This window comes from Mustela putorius, unplaced genomic scaffold (assembly GCF_011764305.1).
Source record: "Mustela putorius furo isolate JIRA1106 unplaced genomic scaffold, ASM1176430v1.1 tig00001021_pilon_pilon_pilon, whole genome shotgun sequence".
Lineage (NCBI taxonomy): Eukaryota > Metazoa > Chordata > Mammalia > Carnivora > Mustelidae > Mustela > Mustela putorius.
The window spans coordinates 1,017,174-1,041,585 of record NW_025421534.1 but is presented as its reverse complement, the minus strand read 5'-3'; the positions used below and the strand labels follow the sequence as shown (position 1 = coordinate 1,041,585).

The 24,412-nt window shown below is 35.2% G+C and overlaps 1 protein-coding gene and 1 pseudogene across 6 annotated transcripts in view; one reads left to right on the top strand and one right to left on the bottom strand.

Annotated features, from left to right (window-relative positions):
• BRWD3 (bromodomain and WD repeat domain containing 3) overlaps window positions 1–24,412 on the bottom strand; it is a 220,789-nt gene that overhangs the window by 76,673 nt on the left and 119,704 nt on the right. For all 6 annotated transcript variants that reach the window (XM_013050048.2, XM_045087074.1, XM_045087075.1 and 3 more), the window contains 7 exons: window positions 11,166–11,333; window positions 8,986–9,169; window positions 7,590–7,683; window positions 5,526–5,675; window positions 3,951–4,027; window positions 3,199–3,367; window positions 2,211–2,324 (listed from right to left, as the gene is read on the bottom strand). In XM_013050048.2, coding sequence (XP_012905502.1) covers window positions 2,211–2,324; window positions 3,199–3,367; window positions 3,951–4,027; window positions 5,526–5,675; window positions 7,590–7,683; window positions 8,986–9,169; window positions 11,166–11,333 — 956 coding nt within the window. The remainder of the gene's footprint in view (window positions 1–2,210; window positions 2,325–3,198; window positions 3,368–3,950; window positions 4,028–5,525; window positions 5,676–7,589; window positions 7,684–8,985; window positions 9,170–11,165; window positions 11,334–24,412) is intronic.
• On the top strand, window positions 10,249–10,345 carry LOC123393833 (annotated as a pseudogene).

Here is a 24,412-nt window from a genome sequence, read left to right as displayed (position 1 = left end):
CAAAAGTGGCACGTGCACCTGAATGTTTATAGCAGTAATGCCCACAATAGCCAAACTATGGAAAGAACCTAGATATCCATCAACAGATGAATGGATAAAGAAGATATGGTGTGTGTATATATATATACAATGGAATACTATGCAGCCATCAAAAGAAATGAAATCATGCTATTTGCAACGGCGTGGATAGAACGAGAGGGTATTTTGCTTAGCGAAATAAGTCGATCACAGAAAGACAACTATCATATGATCTCCCTGATATGAGGAAGTGGAAATGCAATGTGGGGAGTTTGGGGGGTTGGAAAAGAAGAAATGAAACAAGAGATCAGGAGGGGGACAAAGCATAAGAGACTCTTAATCTCACAAAACAAACTGAGGGTTACCAGGGGGAATAGGGAAGGAAGAGGGTGGTGGGGTTATAAACATTGGGGAGGGTATGTGCTATGGTGAGTGCTGTTAAGTGTGTAAACCTGGCAGTCACAGACCTGTACCCCGGGGCTAATAATACATTATATGTTATTTTAAAAAAATAAAGCACCAAGCCAGCTAAAAATCAGCCTTGTTTTTAAATATTTCTTGAATAAATGAAAATAATTTTTCTCTGAAAAAAAAAAAGAGACTACTTGATCACTATGTCTGGTATAAGATATCTATAAATGTCAGTTACAGAGGCATTTGGTGGAATTCTTATTGGTCCCATGGCTTTTAAATCCATTTGCAAAGTTTTTCCCCTTTTTGATTATGATGACAATATTACTTTCCTATTATTAGTCTTAAATTAAAAACTGCAAACATTTATTCAATCCGAAATGAATGACTATCAATATATCAGAGAACATACAAGATAATTTTAGTTAAAGTATTGCAATTATTACCATAATTTTCAAACAGAAAATGAAAATTTTCTCACAAGATAGAATTTAAATCAATTATTGACTGACCACTGACCAGCGTGTTCCATCACGCTTAGCAGGAAGGACTTACTCACAAAATAATATTCTTCTAATCACTGAAAGGGGTAATTGTCCTACAGTAGGCATTCTATCAGGTTGATCATGGGCTTTTTTTTAAAGGACTCAAAATACAACTTTATTATTTTAATTTAATTTATTTTAATTTTTTAATTTATTTTATTTTCAAAATACCACTTTATTTATTAGGACTCAAAATACCACTTTAATCTTACTAAGTTGCAATTAGGCTAAAAATAAATACAATTATTTTCATGAGTTCATTAGCCAATCAATTTATTTAAATAGTCTCTGAGCATCTATTATTTTGGAGATTCTATGCTAAATACTACAAGTGAAATCATTTAAAGCATGAAGTTGAACAGAAATCAAAATGGCTATGTAAAGCAAAATAAGTCAATCAGAGAAAGACAATTATCGTATGATCTCGCTGATATGTAGAATTTGAGAAACAAGGCAAGGACTATAGGGAAAGAGAGGAAAAACAGAAACAAGATGAAACCAGTGAGGGAGACAAACCTTAAGAGACTCTTCATCTCAGGAAACAAACTGAGGGTTGCTGGAGTTGGGGAATGGCAATGGGAGGGATGGGGTGGCTGGGTAATGGACAGCGGGGAGGGTATGTGCTATGGAAGCACTGTGAACTGTGTAAGACTGATGAATCACAGACCTGTACCCCTGAAACAATACATTATATGTTAATAATAAAAAAAGAAATCAAAATGACTACAGTAATGCTTCAGTGAAGCTAGATTTTAAAGTAACCTTTTACAACTCTTTTGCAAACCTCCCTTCCTCCCTTCTTAACCTTTTGTTTCAGGAACCTGTTACCACCCTAAAGACATGACAAAACAGCTGGTAGAAAGTACACAATTCCTATCAAAACTGGTTTGATTTTATATTTCCCTAAACACCCCTATCCCCTTCTTCTAGTGAAACTGCAGTTTTTGAAGGCCATAGCCTGCTGTAGCTGCCTTTGCCTGGGAAGGTTAATAAAGCTACTGTTCCTCTTTGCCCAAACTCTGTCTTCAAGTTATATGTTTCTGAAGTACAGAGGTAGGTTTTTGACAACATTAAGGATATAAAAATTATTAAGATTCCATCCATATATAACAGAGGTGGGCAGTAGACAGTGTACATATAACTATAATAGAATTGAGAATATAAATGCCCTAAGACTGACTAAAGTGAGTGTTCTTGAGGTTCTAAGAGAAAAAGATTATAACAGGTAACAATTACCTCATCTCCCATCTGTGGGACAAATGGGGAACGTCGTGGTATGGTATCCAAAATCCACTGAGGGGCAAACCATTCTTCATTGGGTTCACCTGCCATAGAAAGCAGTCCTCCTTTCTAAAATATAGTTCACAAATATATAAACCATAAATATATGAATAGTAGTATGAAAAATAACAGAATGTTAAAAAAAATCATGTTATAATAAAACCTAAAATATACAAATTTTAAACATTTCATTTATCAATTACAATTATGTACAATCTTGTACCAATAAAATAGTCAAGTGAATTCTTTAATATTTGCTCAATTTTGGCTGACAGATAATAATATGACATTATATACTATGTAAGAACCACAAATTTTCAAGTCCCCAAAATACCATGTGAATTTGAGTGTAAGTAACACGGGATCTTTTTGCCAATAAAATGGTGACAAGAAGATAATTCTACTAAAGCAACAGGATACTGGATACCTGATACATTGTATATATGTACAATATGTACATAGCTAATTTTTAAAATAATATTTAAATAACTGTGTGGATTAAGTCTTTACCTGAAATTATAGTGAGGAAGAGAAACCATCATTGGGATGAAATAAAAACATATAAAGAAATGGAAGAACCCCTATAAGATTTATTATACCCTTCCATTTTAAAAGTCAAAAATGTATAGAAATTTATGACCAGAAACATGACAAGAATAACTTTTTTATACTACAGTAGCTTATTATTTAAAACTCAACTATATTTTAAAAAGTAATTATCAATATTTTAATTTAACAATAACTAAATAATAATGTAGATATTCTAGCCTCTACTTTTGATAACAAAAAAATTAAAACATCTTTTTATTTTAAAGTCATTTTAAACAGTTTTACTCATTTGCTCAGATGGAATGTTATTTTTAGAGAAAAGTTAAGTGTTACTATTTTTCAAGTGTCAAAGGCAAAAACAAAAACAACAGAAACAACTTATAAATTTACAAACCTTCTTTCTAGTTTGTTTAGGTTTCTTTTGCCTTTCTTCTAGTGACTTCAAGTTCTCTTCCTCCGAGCTGCTGCATATTTTCCGTGTTGCCTGTCTGGTTTGTCTTTTTGGAGGTTGCAAATTTATTCCAGCATCTGCTGTCCAATCAGAATATTCACTTGATGAATCACTATAAATATATCAAAATTATGAATATATAAGTTTAGGAAAGGAATACTTTGTCTCCTAATTTAAAGATGGTCATTTTGTAATAAAACAGCATTATAAAAGACATGACTTGATTTTGTTCTAACTGAACAGAAAAAATATCAATACAGATTTTAGATAATTAAGTGATTTCAGTGAAAACCTTCTTGGATAAAGTATAATGGTTAGTTTCCCATAAAAGAATTTAAAATTCAAAATTCCTGTCCAAGTAACAAAAGCCTCTTTAAATAAAGATGCCCCTAATCCCTAGAAATGTTAAATGTAGCTGTTTTAAAACTCAACTAAATAAATATAGCCTGCTAAGATGCAGAATCTTGGATTTACAAAGCATCTTATTTTACAAATGAGGAAACTAAAGCCCATAGTGACATGCCCAAAAAGATACTGGTAGAATCAGGATGAAAGAAGTCTCTGAATATCCAACCCAGTACTCTTTCTACTATAAAATACTATTTTAACTCTAGTTTTACCAAATTCCTCCTAGAACATAATTTCACATTAAAATGGTCAGATAATTTTGACCAAATCAAAACCATTAAAACTACCTGGAAGAACTTTCACTTTGCCATTCAATAACAGGATCCTCTACAGAAGCATCACTTGTGCCAATTGTTTCATCTTCCTGCAACAAGGAACCAGCAGTTGAGATATATGGTTATTAACTAGTATATTATTAATTAGCACATACTACCTATTTTATAACACTTTTTGTATTTCCTCTAACCAAAACAACAATCCAGGTAAAATGAACATAATTAGGGGCACCTGGCTCAGGAGGTTGAATGTCCGACTCGGTTTTGGCTCAGGTCATGATCTCATGGTGGTGGGATTGAGCTACACGTCAGGCTCTGCACTCAGTGGTGAGTCTACTTGAGATTTTCACTCTCCTCTCCCCCTGAACCTTTTCCCACTCTCCCTTTCTCTCTCTCTAATAAATAAATAAATAAATTTTAAAAAATAATCATTTTTCTACATCTATCTATAACTCACAATTAAGCCTACCAGGTATTTAAAACCTTCTAACATCTACTATCTTATTGATATGGGACATCTTTTATTACTTCAAAGACTGAACAGACTCCTTAAGGTTCCCAGATATAATCCTCTTAAATATTAAAACCATTGCTTAAAAAAATATATCTGTATGCCTCTGCCAAGTTAATGTAATTACTCTTCATAAAATAATCTTTTTATTACGTAAAACTTCAAACATTCCAAAGTAGAGGGAATAAATTACTCTTGTGTACATAATCTCCAGTATAGACAATAACTCACTGCCTATCATGTTTTATCTGTACCATCACCAACTGCCTCATACCCAAGAGATTATTTCAAAGTAAATCCTTACCAAAAAAAGCATTTTAACTATAAACATTTAATAAGATTATGATTCTTTTTAAACAGAAAACCATACCACTATTATGACCTTAGAAAGGAAATAGTCCTCAATACCTGACTATTCCTTTTAGTTCAAGATTTTCACAGGTGAAGGAGAAGAGGAAGGACATCATAGGTAAGAATTAAAGAGCTGTGAATGCTGGAAGAATAATAGGAGGGCCATATATTATCAATGAATAATTAAGCCCACATTATCCACTTAATAATGAAAGTTGTTAAGAGAACAAAAGGAAAGGACTGGAGAAGAGAAGAAAAGAATTGGTAAACTCTATTCTATTACCATAAAAATGTAGGTCTGAAAAAAGCCATCACTTCATAATCTCCATACTAATGAAGTCAACAATAACGGAAAATGTGCCTTTCTGCTGATTACACAGTAAACCAGTTCCGGGACTGTAAATTAGTTATTATTGTTTATATTCTACTTCTTATTTATGGGCAGATTTCCTTTCACTCTTTTCTCATTGTCCCAAAGTTAAACTTACTGGCATATTTGATACTCTCAAACAAGATAGTATCTTAGGTATAAATCAGAGAAGATACCTAAAGGAATTCAATGTAATGTTCAAACTTGCCTATTAAATACCTTAATAATGGAAAATCTTAAAAGAAAATCATTAAAATTAGTTTCTATTAAAATCACTATTAAAAGTAAACCCAAGGTAATGATACTAACTGGTAAACAAAAAATTACACTGAGTAAATAATTGCAGATATCTAACCTCTGAGGAGCTGTCTGAGTCTTCCTGTACACCTGAATTTTGACACGATGCTTGTGAATTATGCTCTATGTTGGACCGTGTTTGGTAAGTATGTTGACGTTTGCGCTGTGTCCTCCGTAAAGACCGCCCACAGCTAGGCTGATAATCAGTCTATAAAACAGAAAGAAAATTTCGAAAAATGAAAGGCCTGGAGTGCCTGGGTGGCTCAGATGGTTACGTGACTGCCTTTGGCTCAGCTCATAATCTCAAGGTCCTGGGATCGATCCCCATATTGGGCTCCCTGCTCAGTGCAGAGCCTGCTTCTCCACCTTTCTCTGCTATTTCCTCTGCTTGTGCTCTCTGGTTCTATCCCTCTGTCAAATAAATAAAATAAAAATCTAAAAAGAAATGAAAGGCTCAATGAACAAACACAAATATATAAAGCAAATAATTTGGGTGGGGGAGGGGAAAGGGATAGATAAAATAATTAGGAATAAATCCCCAAAAAGAAAATATAAGATATATCTATATATATTTCAGCTATTTTCATTAATATTTATTACTCTCCTATTTCAAAAATTTTGTGATCAAATTAAAGAGTGTGCTGAAAGTTTGGGCTGCAAGAATGGGCCCACTCAGAATTTACATATACTGTATTACTCACAATTTATTGCAAGATAAAGCAAGATACATATACCATACCTATGTATATGTAATTCTTAATATAATATGTACTTCTTTGTTCATTAAAAAAACTACATTTAATAAACTGACAAAATATTTAATTTTTAACAACTTAAAGCAAAAACTATTTTCTTCTAACCTTTGCAAGTATAAAATATTAATGATATTACCTTATGTTAAACTTACAACCATAGCATGCTATCAGGAGTAAACAAGTTTAAAAGTCATAAATAAATCAGTAACAAGGACTAGTTTCTTGCCCCATATGTAAATATTTCTCATTTTTGATATAAATAAAAATGTTTATAGACCCAACAACCCTGTTTATTATTAGTAGTCTCTCAGACAATTATGATATTTGAAAAATCAGCTTAGCAGGAGAAAATAATATAAATCATAGATCTGAGTCATTCAAAATGTCTAAGAAAATAACATTAAGAGAGAACATCAAATAAGCTACCAAACCTCAACAGAAATTAAGAAAGTGGGCATCAAAACGATCTAAGGATATTTAAAGATATTCATAAGATACTTACCTAAAACTGTGTTTATCAATACTGAAAAAAAAACATTTAAAATTCAGTGCCCATTGCCTAGATTTCTTTAATAAAATTAAAATCACCTAGACTCTCCAAATTACCATACTTTTTAGGAGTTACAGTTAGATCTGGGAATAAGAATATACATCGTTATGCAACTAGTTTGTTCGATCTCAGAATACTAGTAAGGGGTTTACTATGTACCTAATGAAGTATAGGAATCTGACTCCCTGCCTAGCTGTTTCTACTGGGAGTATGAATCTTCCCAATGTATAGATCAGATTGTGCTTCTATATGATTAGGTAGGCAAAGAGTGGGCCTTTCTGTAAAGGGTCAGAGTGTAAATGGTTTTGGCTCTGCAGGTCATATGATCTCTGTTATAACTACTCAACTCTATAGTGTGAAATCAGCCATAGATAATATGTTAATTAGTAAGTGTGGCTGTGTTCCAATAAAACTTTTATTAACAGGAATAGGCTATAGACTAGATTTAGACCATGCATAGTAGTTTGTCAACCTCTGACCTAGGATATCTAAACATTTATTTTATACTGTGATTAGTGACCAGCCAACAATTTTAAGGTTTTACTCTAACCATATGAAGATGTTATTTTAATACAAATGTTTTATACCTACAATGACCACATGTCCTAAATTTTGGAGGACAGTCCTGACTTTGAGTGATTTTATTTTTATTAATAATTGCCATATATTTCAATTTCAGGATTAAAAAACAGGTTATCCATACATGTAGTTAGCTAGCAAAATAGCCCCTTAATACATAATTGCTACCTTCGAAAAACCCAGTATCTGCAAATATTTACAAGTAGTGTAACCCAATGGACTGTAAAACTAAACTTACCCTTTGGGTAGTATAAGATGGCTTTTTCTTCTTTTCAACTGTATAAAGACTGATTTCTATGTCACCTTTTGCAGTTCGACATTCTTCCTGAACCCTAATAACAAAGGTCAAAGTGACAGAAAATCATAAAAATAAAACCAACAGTCTAAAGGTCAGATAACAAAAATACCTTCAAATGTAAAATTTTCCATTTTAACTATTTTTAGGTGTATGTTAATGACATTTACAAAGTTGTGTAACCACCATCACCACTCTTTCCAAAACTTTTTCATCACTCCAAACTTTGTAACCATTAAGCAGTAACTCTCAATTTTTCCTTCTATCAGTCCTTATTAACCTCTAATAAACTTTATGTCTCTATAAATTTGCTTTCTCTATATATATCATATAAGTGGAATCATATGCTGTTTTTACTATTTATCCACGTGAGAGCAGTTATTAGAACTTCATTCTTTTTTATGACTGAGCAATATTCCATTTTATGTATATATCACATTTTGTTTATCCATCCATTTGAGGACAGACACTGGAGTTATTTCTACTGTTCTGGTATTGTGAATAATACAGCAATGAACATTGGCATACAAGTATCTATTTGACTTCCTTAATTGTACTTTAATGTTGTGAGTAAAGAATTATTTCAAATTCCTCTACTGCTAAGACTTCATAAATTACCTATGTTTCCCTAAGAAAAGGCAAAACTAAATCATGTTTGATGCCTGTTGGATGAGAGGGTAAAAGGATTGGGAAAGGAAATAGCATTATTAAGAGATTTTTGTATGTTCTCTGTCAAATGTCCTTTTTCTTTACTAAGTCTATTTCCAGCCTCTGTGGATTATCTGTTAGGATTTATAAATAAGAATAGGTATTCTAAATACCTATAAATAAGAATAGGTATTCTAAATTAAAAATTCATCCTAATAAATTCCTTTCATACAAGGACATCTACTTAAAGGGCATTTCAAAATATGCCTTAAGCACTGGGGTCTACAACATATCTATGCTGCATTCCCAAACTATTCCAATATCAAAGTGATGGCCTTTTTCCTCAGAACCACTGCTGAATTTTGGGTCTATATACCAAGGACATATTTAATAACATATGGTCTCATATTCTTACTTAATACTATTTGTATTTTTATGTTCTAACCTAGACTATAAACTCATGGAAAACAAACAATGTTTTTCATTTTTCAGTATTTCCCAAACCATTTAGTACAGAGCCAAGTAAATAAAAAATAATCATTAAATAGTTGTTATGGAATGAACTAACTGGAATAATATAGAAAAACTAATACAAATCTCAGCTTGATTAGAATATACCTTAGTTATTAAAATTTCCTAACTAAACAATAAAGTTCTCAATTTTCTTATCAATGCTATCTTATTGACTCACCTGCTAACTCCACTATTTAGTTCATTGACCACCACCCTTCTGCTCCATGCCATGAGATCTCGTTCAGTGGCCATCTGGCTTCGAGGAGCATTGTTATGCATTTGTCGGACACCTTCAATCTGACCACTGCGTCGAAGCCCAATATTTGGGGATGAATATATGTCCATATTTGGACTTCTCAGAGCTAAAATAAAAAGAAAGGTACCACTTTCTCTGAGTAAAGGCACAAATTTTTAGAGATCAGTACTTCAGAATAGGAAAGTCTAAGATGGTACTTCTAGACAATATTGCTATATTTTTGTTCTACATTTTCTGTACCACCCTGAATAAAGTAAGGCACTAAATAATTGTTTAAAGTTTCTATCACTCTTTTAAATTTTTTCAAAGTACATTCATATCTGTCATCTAGTAAATACTGAGGAAATACAAAAAGTATATTTAATATGATTTGGTAGATTCACAAATGTTTAATAGTACTATTTCAGAAAGCAGCTTTTAATCTAAATCCTGCATTAAGCCCATGAAAAGGTCTATGAATAAAATTTCAATAGGCTTTTGAATATAGTAATAAGAGAAAAAATATAAGCAAAAAATATTTTTTACTATCAAAATTTCATTTTCAAAACTGGTAAGCAATGAAAGAAAGGGGAAATAAAGTAATGAAACCTTTTTTAAGCACCTAGACATTCTCTGTTAATTTATTTTGTTGTATTTGCAAATAAAATAAAAATGGAAATTGCATGATTCACTCAACTGTTAAAATAAGCACTCAGGAAAAACAATAAAAATAAACATTGGAAACAAAAGTCAGTGGGGTCGCTTTTACTATGGCATTTCAAATCTATCAACAGAAATCTAGTATTGAGGGTAGAGCTGAATGTGGATTTCATTAATGAATCTCTAAATCAGGGTTCTAAGAAAGTTTTATGTCAAGAAACAAAAAGGGCCTGGTTATGTAGGATTATCAGCTCACTTCTTGTTTTGTTCCAGGTTAAGGAAAGCCAATCTGAGTTAGATGCTCCTTGGGTGAACAAAGAATGTTTTTATTTTAATTTTATGGGATACTTAAGAATCAGGAAATGAGTATAATACCTTGTGAATCATGTCTAATTTAAATTGTTTTATTCAATTCTTGGACTCCAAAAGCTATGATACCCAAATAAACCCCAATTTATATGAATGTAAAAAGAAACACATGCCAAAATCCCTTAAGATGGCATTTTGGAATACAACTAATAGTTCTTGATAAAAGTAAAATTGATGGTGCTCACTTTGGCAGCACTTATATTGAAATGATACAAAGAAGATTAGCATGGCCCCTGAGGATGACAGGCAAATTCATGAAGTATTCCATCATTAAAAGAAAAAAAGTAAAACTGACAGAAGCTAAGATTTATATAAAATTCAGATATATAGGGCACCTGGGTACCTCAGTTGGTTGGGTGTCTGCCTTCAGCTTGGGTCATGATCCTAGAGTCCCAGGATCAAGTCCTGCACTGGGCTCCCTGCTCAGCAAGGGAGTCTGCTTCTCCATTTGGCCCTCCCACCTCTCGTGCTTTCTCTCTCACTCATTCTTTCTCAAATAAATAAATAAAATCTTTAAAAGATTCAGATGGACAGTCACATTTCATGTAAAGTGAAGAAAAGATACAATAAATTAGAATACTGCTAGTATTTAAACTGTTGTGAAAATCAATCCACAAGTTGCATCTGTATTTCCTATGAATAGGGCTTATCTTCCAGTGTATTTTTGTAAATTCAAGAGTTGAAGGAGATAATGTTGCCTTTTTTTTTTCTTCAACAAAGGTGGATAAAATTTTTCTTAGTTATTTTTACATTCAAGTGGTTTTAATTTTGAAAACATTATAGGTTGGTTCTTCTTTTACAAAAATCATGTACTTACTACAGTACCTCATTTACTATAACAAAAGTGAAGACTGAAAATACATTCTTGAGTTAAGAGAAAACAGTATATTAAAATATACCACCCATATTTCATGAGATACATTAAGACCTTTAGCCACAAATGACATGAGATTATGGCAATTCAGTGTATTTGATATCACAATTTTAAATTAATAAAAATGTTCTTATTTAAAAACCTAAAATGTTCCTTACATGTGATTACTTAGTGCAAATAAAATGAATAAAGTATATCTATCACATATATACATACTTACCACCATTAGCAGAATATGATCTATTAACTGGAAAATGTGGAACATCTCCTTCATTAATTAGTCTAAGATCTTGTTCTCTCTGTAGCTCCCTGATTATCCCATCAAGAATGCTTTCGTCTTGGTCATTGGTTTGTTGTCCAATTACTTGTTCTACCACCTCACCATCACCTTAATGAGACCAAAGATATAAGGCCACAAAATTTTAAATAACCTAAATGGAGTAAAACAATATAGTAAATACAGTAAAAACAAACTTAATCTATAACTTTTTAGATAAATACTAAAAATAAGATTAAAATGAAAATAAAACATATATCAAACAGTACTTATAAAGAACTTTTAAATTTTAATTTAATTTTTTCAGTGTTCCAAGATTCACTGTTTATGCACCACACATTGCTCCATGCAATATGTGCCCTCCTTAATATGCACCACAAGGCTCACCCATCCCCCCACCCCACTAAAACCCTCAGTTTGTTTCTCAGAGTCCACAGTCTCTCATGGTTTGTCTCCCCCTCTAATTTCCCCCAATTCACTTTTCCCTTCCTTCTCCTAATGTCCTCCATGTTATTCCTTATGGTCCACAAGTAAGTGAAACCATATAATTGACTTTCTCTGCTTGACTTATTTCACTCAGCATAATCTCCTCCAGTCCCCTCCATGTTGATACAAAAGTTGGGTATTCATCCTTTCTGATGGCTGAGTAATATTCCATTGTATGTATGGACCATATCTTATTTATCCATTTGTCTGTTGAAGGGCATCTTGGCTCTTTCCAGTTTGGAGATTGTGGGCACGGCTGCTATGAACATTGGGGTACCTATGGCCTTTCTTTTCACTATATCTATATCTTTGGGGTAAATACCCAGTAGTGCAATTGCAGGGTAATATGGAAGCTCTAATTTTAATTTTTTGAGGAATCTTCACACTGTTTTCCGAAGTGGCTATATCAACTTCCATTCCCACCAACAGTGGAAGAGAGTTCCCCTTTCTCCACATCCTCTCCAACATTTGTTGTTTCCTGTCTTGTTAATCTTTGCTATTCTAACTGGTGTAAGGTGGTATCTCAATGTGGTTTTGATTTGAATTTCCCTGATGGCTAGTGATGATGCACATTTTTTCATGTGTCTGTTAGCCATTTGTATGTCTTCTTTGGAGAAGTGTCTGTTCATGTCTTCTACCCATTTTTTGATGTGATTATCTGGTGTGTGTGTGTTGAGTTTGAGAAGTTCTCTATAGATCTTGGATATCAGCCCTTTATCTGTAGTGTCATTTACAAATATCTTCTCCCATTCCGTGAGTTGCCTCTTTGTTTTATTGACAGTTTCCTTTGCTGTGCAGAAGATTTTTATCTTGGCATAGTCCCAAAATTTCATTTTCACTTTTGTTTCCCTCGCCTTTGGAGACGTGTCTTGAAAGCACTTGCTGTAGCCAATGCCGAAGGGCTGACTGCCTATGTTCTCCTCTAGGATTTTGATGGATTCCTGTCTCATGTTGATGTCTTTCATCTATTTTGAGTTTATCTTTGTTTATGGTATAAGAGAATGGCCGAGTTTCATTCTTCTATACATAGCTGTCCAATTTTCTCAGCACCATTTATTGAAGAGACTGTCTTTTTTCCACTGTATATTTTTCCTGCTTTGTCGAAGATTACCTGACCATAGATTTGAAGAACTTTTAAACTGTTTGCTATGTCAGTTTGTGTGTATGTATGATGTAACAAATATCCCCAAATTAGCCATTATTAGGAAGGTCTTAAGGAATAATTATTAAATTATGAATTTCCAAATGTACTTTTTTGATGAAATATTCCAAGCAGAAAGTCCAGAGTAGAGATCTGAGTAAAGTTTAAAGTTCAACTACAGATATAGAAAATGTTCTGCATCATTCTTTCATGAGAATTTCCTTTCCGAAATAAATCAAAATGATTTATTTATTTCAAATACTATCTCTTTTGAAAACACCTCAGTATATTGATAATTACAGAAATTATTTCTATTTATACACTGAAACACAATGATTACATCTGAATACTTTATTTATTTCTATACTATTTTTTCTTTTAAAGATTTATATACCAGAGTGGGGAGGGAGAGGGGAGAGAAAGAGGGACAAAATCCACAAGCAGACCCTATGCTGAGTATGGAGCCACAGGGGGCTGGATTCTAGGTACCTTAGATCATGACTTGAGACAAAATCAAGAGTCAGATGTTCAATAAATTGAGCCACCCAGGCACCCTTATATTCTTTTTCTTAAATACATCTTAGACATGTTTTTCACCTTGTCCTCTAGGTGAAATGTGAAGATTATCTGCCCATCTCAGAGTGTGTCCCAGAGAGACAGGATACATGGAAAGACCTATATGAGAACAAAATAACTGGCAGCTGCCATTTCCCTCCCCATCAGCATAAGCACAGGGTCACCTATGGGAAACAGTATAGCACCAGAACTTACTACCTAAATTGCTTATACCACATCCTACCCCATTGTGCTCAGATGGAACTGACCTTCCACATCACACTTACCACAGTCCCAACACAACAGTTCTTTTCCCTTGGACCAGCCCAAACTCCTGCCAACACTGTATCTCCTGACCCAGGAGTTTTGCAGAACCTGGATTCCAGTGGCAGTGACAAAATACCCCATTTCACAAGCAGACCAGAGCACAAATAATTAAAGCTGACCACAACAGGCCAAGGACCAAAACTGCTGAAAACAGGAAAAAACAGCATCTACAAAAGATGGGCCTAAAGAATAAAGTGGACAGCACACAACAGCAGAGTGCATGTACCACACGTTAGAAAAACTCACTGAAGTGCCAGGGCCTAGGGAAAAGGGGACACTACACTGAAGGGGACTGCAAGGATTTCTTCTTCAAAAGGTCAATACCCCCAAGAAGAGGAGACATAGCTGACTTTCCCAACACACAGAAACAGACACTGAGAGGCAAACAAAATGAGAAGTCAGAGGAACTTCTCCCAAATGAAGAAAGAGGACAAAGCCACAGCAAGAGGTCTAAGCAAAACAGATATAAGTAACATGTTTGACAGAGAATTTAAAGTAATGATTATAAAGATACATACTGGACTTGAGAAAAGAGTGGAAAACATAAGTGAGACACTTAAAAGATAAGGAATAATATGCCAGAGATAAAGGATTCAATAAACAAAATGAATAATACACTTAACAGAATGAGCAGCAGTCTGGAAGAAGCAGAGGAACAAATCAATGACCTAGATGACAATAATGGAAAGTAATCAAGCTAAACAAAAGAGAGAAAAAAGAATTAGGTAAAAGAATTATGGAGGTCAGTGACTCCATCAAACATAATAAAATTCATATTATGGGAGTCCTAGAAGAAAGAAAGAAAGGGAGAAAAGAGGGCAGAGAATATATTAGAAGAATTAATAGCTGAATACTTCCCTAATCTGGGGGAGGAAACAGAAACCCAGATCCGGGAGACACAGAGAACCCCCAAAAAAATAAAAAAAAAAAAAAAAGCAGATCCACATAAAGACATATTATAATTAAAATGGAAAAATACAGTGATAAATAAAAAGAAAATTAAGTCAGCAAAACAAAAGAAGACAGTTTCACATAAGGGAAATCCCTTAAGGCTATCAGCATAATTTTTCAGCAGAAATGTTACAACAAAAAGGGAATGCCATGATATACTCATAGTGCTGAATGGGGAAAATCTTCAGGCAAGAGTACTCTATCAAGCAAGGTTATTTCAGAATAGGAAAGCTAAAGAGTTTATCAGACAAATAAAAACTAATGGAGTTAATGACCAATAAATCAGCTCTGTAAGAAATATTAAAAAGAATCTTGAGTGGAAAGGAAAGACCATTAAGTGACAGTATCAAGTAGGAAATACAAAAGCAGTGAAAATGAATACTTCTGTAAGAAATCAGTCAAGGAAAACACAAAATAAAGGAACACCATATACCTAAAATGTGGGCAGTAAAGAATGGGTTGACTCTTAAATGACTTTCAACTTAATATAGATATCTAAAAGATGGTGGTGTAGTAGGTAGACCCTGGACTTGTCTCATTCCTCAAATACAACTAGACAACTATCAAATCACTCTGAATACCCAAGAAATAAACCTGAGGACTGACATAACAAACTCCACAAAGAGAGGGAGAGAAGAGGCACATCAAGAAAGATAGTTGAGTGTTGGGGCGCCTGGGTGGCTCAGTGGGTTAGGCCGCTGCCTTCGGCTCGGGTCATGATCGCAGGGTCCTGAGATCGAGCCCTGCATCGGGCTCCTCTGCTCAGCCGGGAGCCTGCTTCCTTCTCTCTCTCTCTGCCTGCCTCTCTGCCTGCTTGTGATCTCTCTCTGTCAAATAAATAAATAAAATCTTTTTAAAAAAAGAAAGATAGTTGAGTGTGAAGACATGGTTTGGGGGAGAAACAGAATGGGTGCTCTGAGGAAAGGGAGTGTTGGTCACAGGGAAAGGTAGAAGAGTGAGGAGCACACAGGGAAATAGCAAGAACATTTCCCCAGTCACTGGCTGGGAAAATAAGAAGGGCTGATTTTGTGAGATTTTGCAACCAGCGGGGTTTGAAGATGGAGGTTTAAAAGTTGGTGGACCTGGCTGAGATAGAGCCCTGAGGGCACTGTGTTGCTCCTGGAGATTAGGTAGGCAAACAACCCTGGGGCAAACAGCATGAAAACTGCAACTGAAAAACACCAGGATACACTGGGAGAGATTATTTGCTCTTTTCAGAGTGCTTCTCTGAGAGCAGCAAGCAGAGACCCCTCTCCTGGGACAAAAGAGCTGGCTGGCACCACTTCCCTCCCCTGCCCCTCACATAAACATAAGCTACCTTCAATAAACAGTAAAGTGCCAATGCTGGCTGCCCAACTTGCTTACACCAGGACCCACACCCTTGCACTCTGTCCTTCTAGGAAAAGATTGCCTCGGTCCTAGCACAGCAGGCCCCTTGCCCAGAAGACCAGCAGAAATCCCTGCACACACCACAACTCCTGAGCAAGGAGTTCTGCAAGGCTTCAGTTCTAGTAGAAGTACCACCAAGTCTCATTTAACAAGCAGAACAGAGCACACATAATTAAAACACACCACACTCTGGCCAAGGTACAAACACTGCCCACCACAGGCAAGGAAAACCTCTGAAGAGGAATGGTCTGAAGGACAGGGCAACTGAAACACAGCAGCAGAGTACACTCAGCACACACCAGAGACATTCCTTGAAGCACCAGGCCTTGGACACTTTATGACTTCTTCATAAACCCATAATTCTCAGGAGCAGGAAGCAATAACAGGCTTTTCTAACACAGAGAAGTAGACAGAGACTTGGAAAAAATGCCAAGATGGAGGAATTCAAACATAAGATAAGGTAATGGCCAGAGATTTAAGCAAAACAGAAATAAGTAATAGGAAGATGGAGAATTTGAAGCAACAGTCATAAGGATAATCACTGGGCTTGAGAAAAGCCTGGAAGACCTTGGGGAGGCCCTTAACCCAGAGATAAAAGGGTTAAAGAACTGTTAGAAACAAAGAATGCAGTAATTGAGATTCTAAACAAACTGGGTGCAATGAAGTTAATATAGACAGCTACATGCACAAGTGATTCTACATAAACCTAATGATAACCACAAATCAAAAAAACATTAATAGATAGGCAAAGAATAAAGAGAAAGGAATTCAAATACATTACCAAAGCAAATCAGCAAAACTTAAAGAATGATAAGAGAGGATCAAGAAAAACCTTCAAAATAACCACAATACAAGTAATAAAATAGCAATACTACATATCTATCAATAATAACTTTGATGTAAATGTAAATGGACTAAATGCTCCAATCAAAAGACACAGGGTGACAGAATACACTTAAAAAAAAAAAAGAGTTATCTATATACTATTTACTGGAGACTCACTTTAGACCTAAAGATAGATGCAGACTGAAAGTGAGGAGACCAAAAAACAATTATCATGCAAATGCATGTGAAAAGAAAGCTGTAGTAGCAATATTTACATCAGAAAATACAGATTTTGAAACAAAGACTATAACAAGAGACAAAGAAGGACTCTATATAATAACAAAGGGGACAATCTACTACAAAGAATGATTGTAAATATTTACACATCCAACATGAGAGCACTAAATACATAAAACAGTTAATAACAAACATAAAGGAACCAATCAATAATAATACAGCAATAGTAGGGAACTTTAATATACTACTTACATCTAAACATAATTAAGAAACAAACAATGACACAGTGCACCGGGTGGATTTAACAGATATATTTAGAACATCCCATCTTAAAACAGCAGAATACACCTTCCTTTCATATGCACACAGAACATTCTCCAGAAGAGATCAAATATTATGCCAGAAAGAGAGTCTCATCAAATTCAAAGAGATTTAAGTCATACCATGCATATTTTTAATGACAAAGCTATGAAAGTAGAAGTTTAACACAAGAAAAAATCTGGAAGACCACAAATACATGGAGGTTAAATAACATGCTACTAAACAATTAATGGATTAACCATGAAATGAATGAAGAAATACAAAAGTACACGGAAATAATGAAAATGAAAACACAATGGTCCAAAAGCTTTGGGATGTAGGAAAAATGGTTCTAAATGGGAACTTTATACCTATACAGGACTTACTCAAGAAGCAAGAAAAACATCAAAAAAACAACTTACCCTTATATCTAAAGGAGTTACAAAAAATACTAAACTACCTAAAACCAGCAGAAGGTAGGAACTAACAAAAAGTAGAGCAGAAATAAATGACATAGAAACTAAAGAAACAGTAGAACAGATCAAAGAAACCAGGAGCTGTTTCTCTGAAAGATAAACAAATTTATAAACCTCTAGCCAGACTCATCAAAAAACAACCAAAAAAGACACAAATAAATAAAATAAGCATGGTGGTGGGTATTATGGAAGGCACGTATTTCATGGAGCACTGGGTGTGGTGCATAAACAGTGAACTTTGAAACACTGAAAACAAACAAATAAATAAATAAATAAATAAAATTGCTAAGGAAAGAGGAAAAATAGCAACCACACCACATAAGTACAATTAGAATATTATGAAAAACTATTCGCCAATAACAACGTAGAAGAAATGGATAACTTCCTAGAAAAATACAAACTATGAAAGCAGAAGCTGGAAGAAATAGAAAATGTGAATAGACTGTCAGCGAGAAGGTTGAATCAGTAATCAAAAAACACCCAAAGAACAAAAGTCCAGGACGAGAAGGCTTCACAGGTGACTTCTACCAAACATTTAAAGAAGAGTTAATATCTATTCCTCTCAAAGTATTCCATAAAATAAAAGAGGAAGAAAAATTTCCAGAATTATTCTATGAGCCCAGAAATATCCTGATAACTAAAAACATGCAAAAATCCTCAACAAAATACTAACAAACAGAATCCAGCAATCAAGTAGGATCTCCTTCTTGGCTGCAGTGGTGGTTCAGTATTCACAAATCAATCAATGTGATACATCACATTAATAAATGAAAGGATGACCTGGGGAATTCTACCAAACTTTCAAAGAAGAAATAACACCTATTCTCCTAAAGCTGTTTCAAAAATCTGATGCAGAAGGAAAACTTCCAGAATCTTTTTATGAAGCCAGCATTACCCTGATCCCCAAACCAGGCAAAGACCCCAAAACAAAGAATTTCAGACCAATATCACTGGTGAATAAGCATGCTAAGATTCTCAACAAGATCCTAGCAAATAGGATCTAACTGCACATTAAAAAGATTATCCACCATGACCAGGTGGGATTCATTCCAGGGTTACAAGGATGGTTCAACATTCACAAATCAATCAATGTGATAGAACAAATCAATAGAGAAGAGAGAAGAACCACATGGTCCTCTCAATTGATGCAGAAAAAGCATTTGACAAAATCCAGCATCCGTTCCTGATTAAAACGCTTCAAAGTATAGGGATAGAGGAAACATTCCTGAATTTCATCAAATCTATCTATGAAAGACCCACAGCTAATATCATCCTCAATGGGAAAAAGCTCACAGCCTTCCCATTGAGATCAGGAACACGACAAGGATGCCCACTCTCAACACTCTTGTTCAACTGAGTATTAGAAGTCCTAGCAACATCAATCAGACAACAAAGAGAAATAAAAGGTATCCAAATTGGCAATGAAGAAGTCAAACTCTCTCTCTTTGCAGATGACATGACACTTTATATGGACAACCCAAAAGACTGCACCCCCAAATTACTAGAACTCACACAGCAATTCAGTAACATGGCAGGATACAAAGTCAATGTACAGAAATCAGTGGCTTTCTTATATACTAACAATGAAAATACAGAAAGGGAAATTAGAGAATCGATGCCATTTACTATAGCACCAAGAACCTGGGAATAAACCTAATCAAAGAGGTAAAGGATCTGTACTCGAGGAACTACAGAACACTCATGAAAGAAACTGAAGAAGACAAAAAAAGATGGAAGACCATTCCATGCTCTCAGATTGGAAGAATAAACATTGTTAAAATGTCTATACTGCCTAGAGCAATCTATACTTTTAATGCCATTCTGATCAAAATTCCACCGGTATTTTTCAAAGAGCTGGAGCAAATAATCCTAAAATTTGTATGGAATCAGAAGAGACCCCCAATTGCTAAAAAAATGCTGAAAAACAAAAATAAAACTGGCGGCATCATGTTACCTGATTTCAAGCTTTACTACAAAGCTGTGATCACCAAGACAGCATGGTACTGGCATAAAAACAGACACATAGACCAGTGTAACAGAGTAGAGAGTCCAGATATGAACCCTCAATTCTATGGTCAAACAGTCTTCGACAAAGCAGGAAAAAATATACAGTGGAAAAAAGACAGTCTCTTCAATCAATGGTGCTGGGAAAATTGGACAGGCATATGTAGAAGAATGAAACTTGACCATTCTCTTACAATGCACACAAAGATAAACTCAAAATGGATAAAAGACCTCAACATGAGACAGGAATCCATCAGAATCCTAGAGGAGAACATAGGCAGTAATCTCTTCGATATCAGCCACAGCAACTTCTTTCAAGATATGTCTCCAAAGGCAAAGGAAACAAAAGCGAAAATGAACTTTTGGGACTTCATCAAGATCAAAAGCTTCTGCACAACAAAGGAAGCTGTCAACAAAACAAAAAGGCAACCCACGGAATGGGAGAAGATACTTGCAAATGACAGCACTGACAAAGGTTGATATCCAGGATCTATAAAGAACTCCTCAAACTCAACACACACAAAACAGACAATCATATCAAAAAATGGGCAGAAGATATGAACAGACACTTCTCCAATGAAGACATACAAATGGCTATCAGACACATGAAAAAATGTTCATCATCACTAGCCATCAGGGAGATTCAAATTAAAACCACATTGAGATACCATCTCACACAAGTTAGAATGGCCAAAATTAGCAAGACAGGAAACAACGTGTGTTGGAGAGGATGTGGAGAAAGGGGAACCCTCTTACACTGTTGGTGGGAATTCAAGTTGGTGTAGCCACTTTGGAAAACAGTGTGGAGATTCCTTAAGAAATTAAAAATAGAGCTTCCCTATGACCCTGCAATTGCACTACTGGGTATTTACCCCAAAGATACAGATGTAGTGAAAAGAAGGGCCATCTGTACCCCAATGTTTATAGCAGCAATGACCACGGTCGCCAAACTGTGGAAAGAACCAAGATGCCCTTCAACGGACGAATGGATAAGGAAGATATGGTCTATGTACACTATGGAGTATTATGCTTGTATCAGAATGGATGAATACCCAACTTTTGTAGTAACATGGCCGGGACTGGAAGAGATCATGCTGAGTGAAATAAGTCAAGCAGAGAGAGTCAATTATCATATGGTTTCACTTATTTGTGGAGCATAACGAATAACATGGAGGACATGGGGAGATGGAGAGGAGAAGGGAGTTGAGGGAAATTGGTAGGCGAGATGAACCATGAGAGACTATAGAGTCTGAAAAACAATCTGAGGGTTTTGAATGGGCAGGGGTGGGTGGTTGTGGGAGCCAGGTGGTGGTTATTATGGAGGGCACGTATTGCATGGAGCACTGGGTGTGGTGCAAAAACAATGAATTCTATTGCCCTGAAAAGAAAAATAAAATAAAATAAATAATAAATGAAAGGATGAGAACCATATGATCCTTTCAATAGATGGAGAGAATACATTTGATATAGTATAACAGACATTTATGATAAAAACTCTCAACAAAGTAGGGATAGAGGGGACATGCCTGAACATCATGAAGGCTGTACACAAAAACAACAACAACAGCAACAACAACAAAACACAAAACAAAAAACCAGCTAATATAATCATTGATGGGGAAAAACTGAGAGCTTTCCCCTTACAGTAAGGAACTAGAAAATTGTATCTGCTCTCACCACTTTTATTCAAGATGGTACTGGAATCCTAGCCATAGCTATTAGATCATACACAAAAAATATAAGGCATGCAAATTGGTAAGGAAGAAGTTAACTGTTCACTATCTGCAGAAAACCCACTATATAGAAAACCCTAAAAACTGTGCCAATAAGCTACTGGCACTGACATATGAATTCAGGAGTCATGGGATAGAAAATGTGCAGAAATCTACTACATTTCTATATACTTATAATGAAGCACAGAAAGAGAATTTAGGAAAAAAAATCACAATGAAAATGATACCAAAAATAATGTTACCTAGGAGTAAATCTATAACAAAAGAGGTGAAAGACCTATCCTCTGAAAACTATAAAACACTGATGACAGTAATTGAAGATGACACCAAGAATTGGAAAGACATCCATGCTTATGGATTAGAAGAACAAATATTTAAGAATGTCTATACTGGGGAGCCTGGGTGGCTCAGTCCATTAAATGGCTGACTCTTGATTTCAGTTCAGGTCATGATCTCAGGGTCCGAGGATTGAACCCTGAGCTAGGCTCCATGTCAGCAGGAAGTATGCTTGGGAGTTCTTTCTCCCTCTGCCCTTCTCACCTCTCTCTTTCTCTCATAAGTAAACACATCTTTTAAAAAAATTTTAAAAGACCTAAATGCAAATTCTGAAAACATAAAAATCCTAGAAGAGAGTATAGGCAATGATTTCTCTGATATCAGACATAGTAACATTTTTGTAGATAGGTCTCCTGTGGCAAGGGAAATAAAAGCCAAAATAAATTATTGGTACTGCATCAAAATAGAAAAGTTCTGCACAGCAAAGGAAACAATCAACAAAACTAAACATTATCCTACTGAGTGGGAGAAAATAGTTGCCAAGGACATATCCAATAAACAGTATCTAAAATACATAAGGAACTTAGCTAAATCAACACTCAAAACCAAATAATCCAATTAAAATATAGGCAGAAGAAATAAACAGACATTTCTCCAAAGAAGACATCTGAAGTTCCAGTCAGAATGACAAAAATTAATGAGGTAGGAAACAATAAATGTTGGAGAGGATGTGGAGACAGGGGAACCCTCTTACACTGTTGGTGGGAATGTAAGTTGGTACAGGCACTTTGAAAAACAGTACAGAAGTTAATCAAAAAGTTAAAAATAGAGCTACCCTATGACCCAGCAATTGCACTACTGGATATTTACCCCAAAAGTATAGATGTGGTGAAAAGAAGGGGCACATGCACCCTAATGTTCATAGCAGCAATGTCCACAATAGTCAAACTGTGGAAGGAGCCGAGATGATCTTCAACAGGTGAAAAGATAAAGAAGATGTGGTCCATATATACAATGGAATATTATTCAGCCATCAGAAAGGATGAATACCCACCATTTACATCAATATGAATGGAACTGGAGGGGATTATGTTAAGTGAAATAAGCAGAGAAAGACAATTATCACATAGTTTTACTCATATGTGGAACATAAGGAATAGCATGGAGGATATTAGGGGAAGGAAAGGAAAACTGAAAGGGGGGACATCAAATAGGGAGACAAACCATGAGAGACTATGGACTCTAGGAAATAATCTGAGGGCTCTAGAGGGGAGGGGGTGGGAGGATGGGTTAGCCCCATGATGGTTACTAAGGAGGGCATGTTTTATAATGAGCACTGGGTGTTATACACAAATAATAAACCATGGAACACTATATCAAAAACTAATGATGTACTGTATGGTGTCTAACATAACATAATAAAAAAATAAGACGTCCAAATGGCCAACAGACACATGAAAAGATGCTCAACCTCACAATCAAGGAAGTGCAAATCCAAACTACAACGAGATACCACCACACACTCTTCAGAATGGCTAAAATCAAAAACAAAAGAAACATCAAGTGTTGGCAAGGATGTGGAGGAAAAGGATCCCTTTTGTGCCTTTGGTGGGAATTCAAACTGGTGTAGTTACTGTGGAAACAGTAACGAGGTTCCTCAAAAAATTAAAAATAGTGGGGCACCTGGGTGGCATAGTCAGATAAGTGTCTGACTCTTGATTTTAGCTCAGGTCATCATCTCAGGATCATGAAATGGAGTCCAGTGTTGGGCTCTGCACTCAGCGGGGAGTCTGTCTGAGACTTTCTCTCTTTCTGCCCCTCCCCGCGCTTGTGCTCTCTTTCTCTTTCTCTCTCAAATAAATAAATCTTCTTTAAAATGTTAAAAATAGAAGTACCCTAAGATCCAGTAACCACACCACTGGGTATTCACCCAAAAAACACAAAAGGCCAATTTGAAATGATGCATGTATGTTTATAGCAGCATTATTTATAATAGCCAATATATAGAAGCAGCCCAAGTGTCCATCAAGAGGTGAAAGGATAAAGATATAGTATACATACACACACATACACACATACACACACAAATGCACAATGGAATATTACTCAGCCATAAAAAAAAAGAATGAAATCTTGCCATTTGCAATGACAGGGATAGAGCTAGAGAATGTAATGTTAATTGAAATAAGTCAGTCAGAGAAAGACAAATACTGTATTACTTCATTCATATGTGGAATTTCAGAAACAAAAAAAAAAATGAGCAAAGGAAAATAAAAGAGAGAGAACGAGTCAAGCCAGGAAATAGTCTCTTAACTATAATGAAAAAGCTGATTGTTAGTAGAGGGGAGTTGGGTGGGGTGTGGGTCAAACAGGTGACAGGGATTAAGGTGTGCACTTGTGGTGATGAGCACAGGACGATACAAGGAATTGCTGAATAACTATATAGTATATAGTATGCTGAAATAAATGTAACAATGTATGTTAACCATA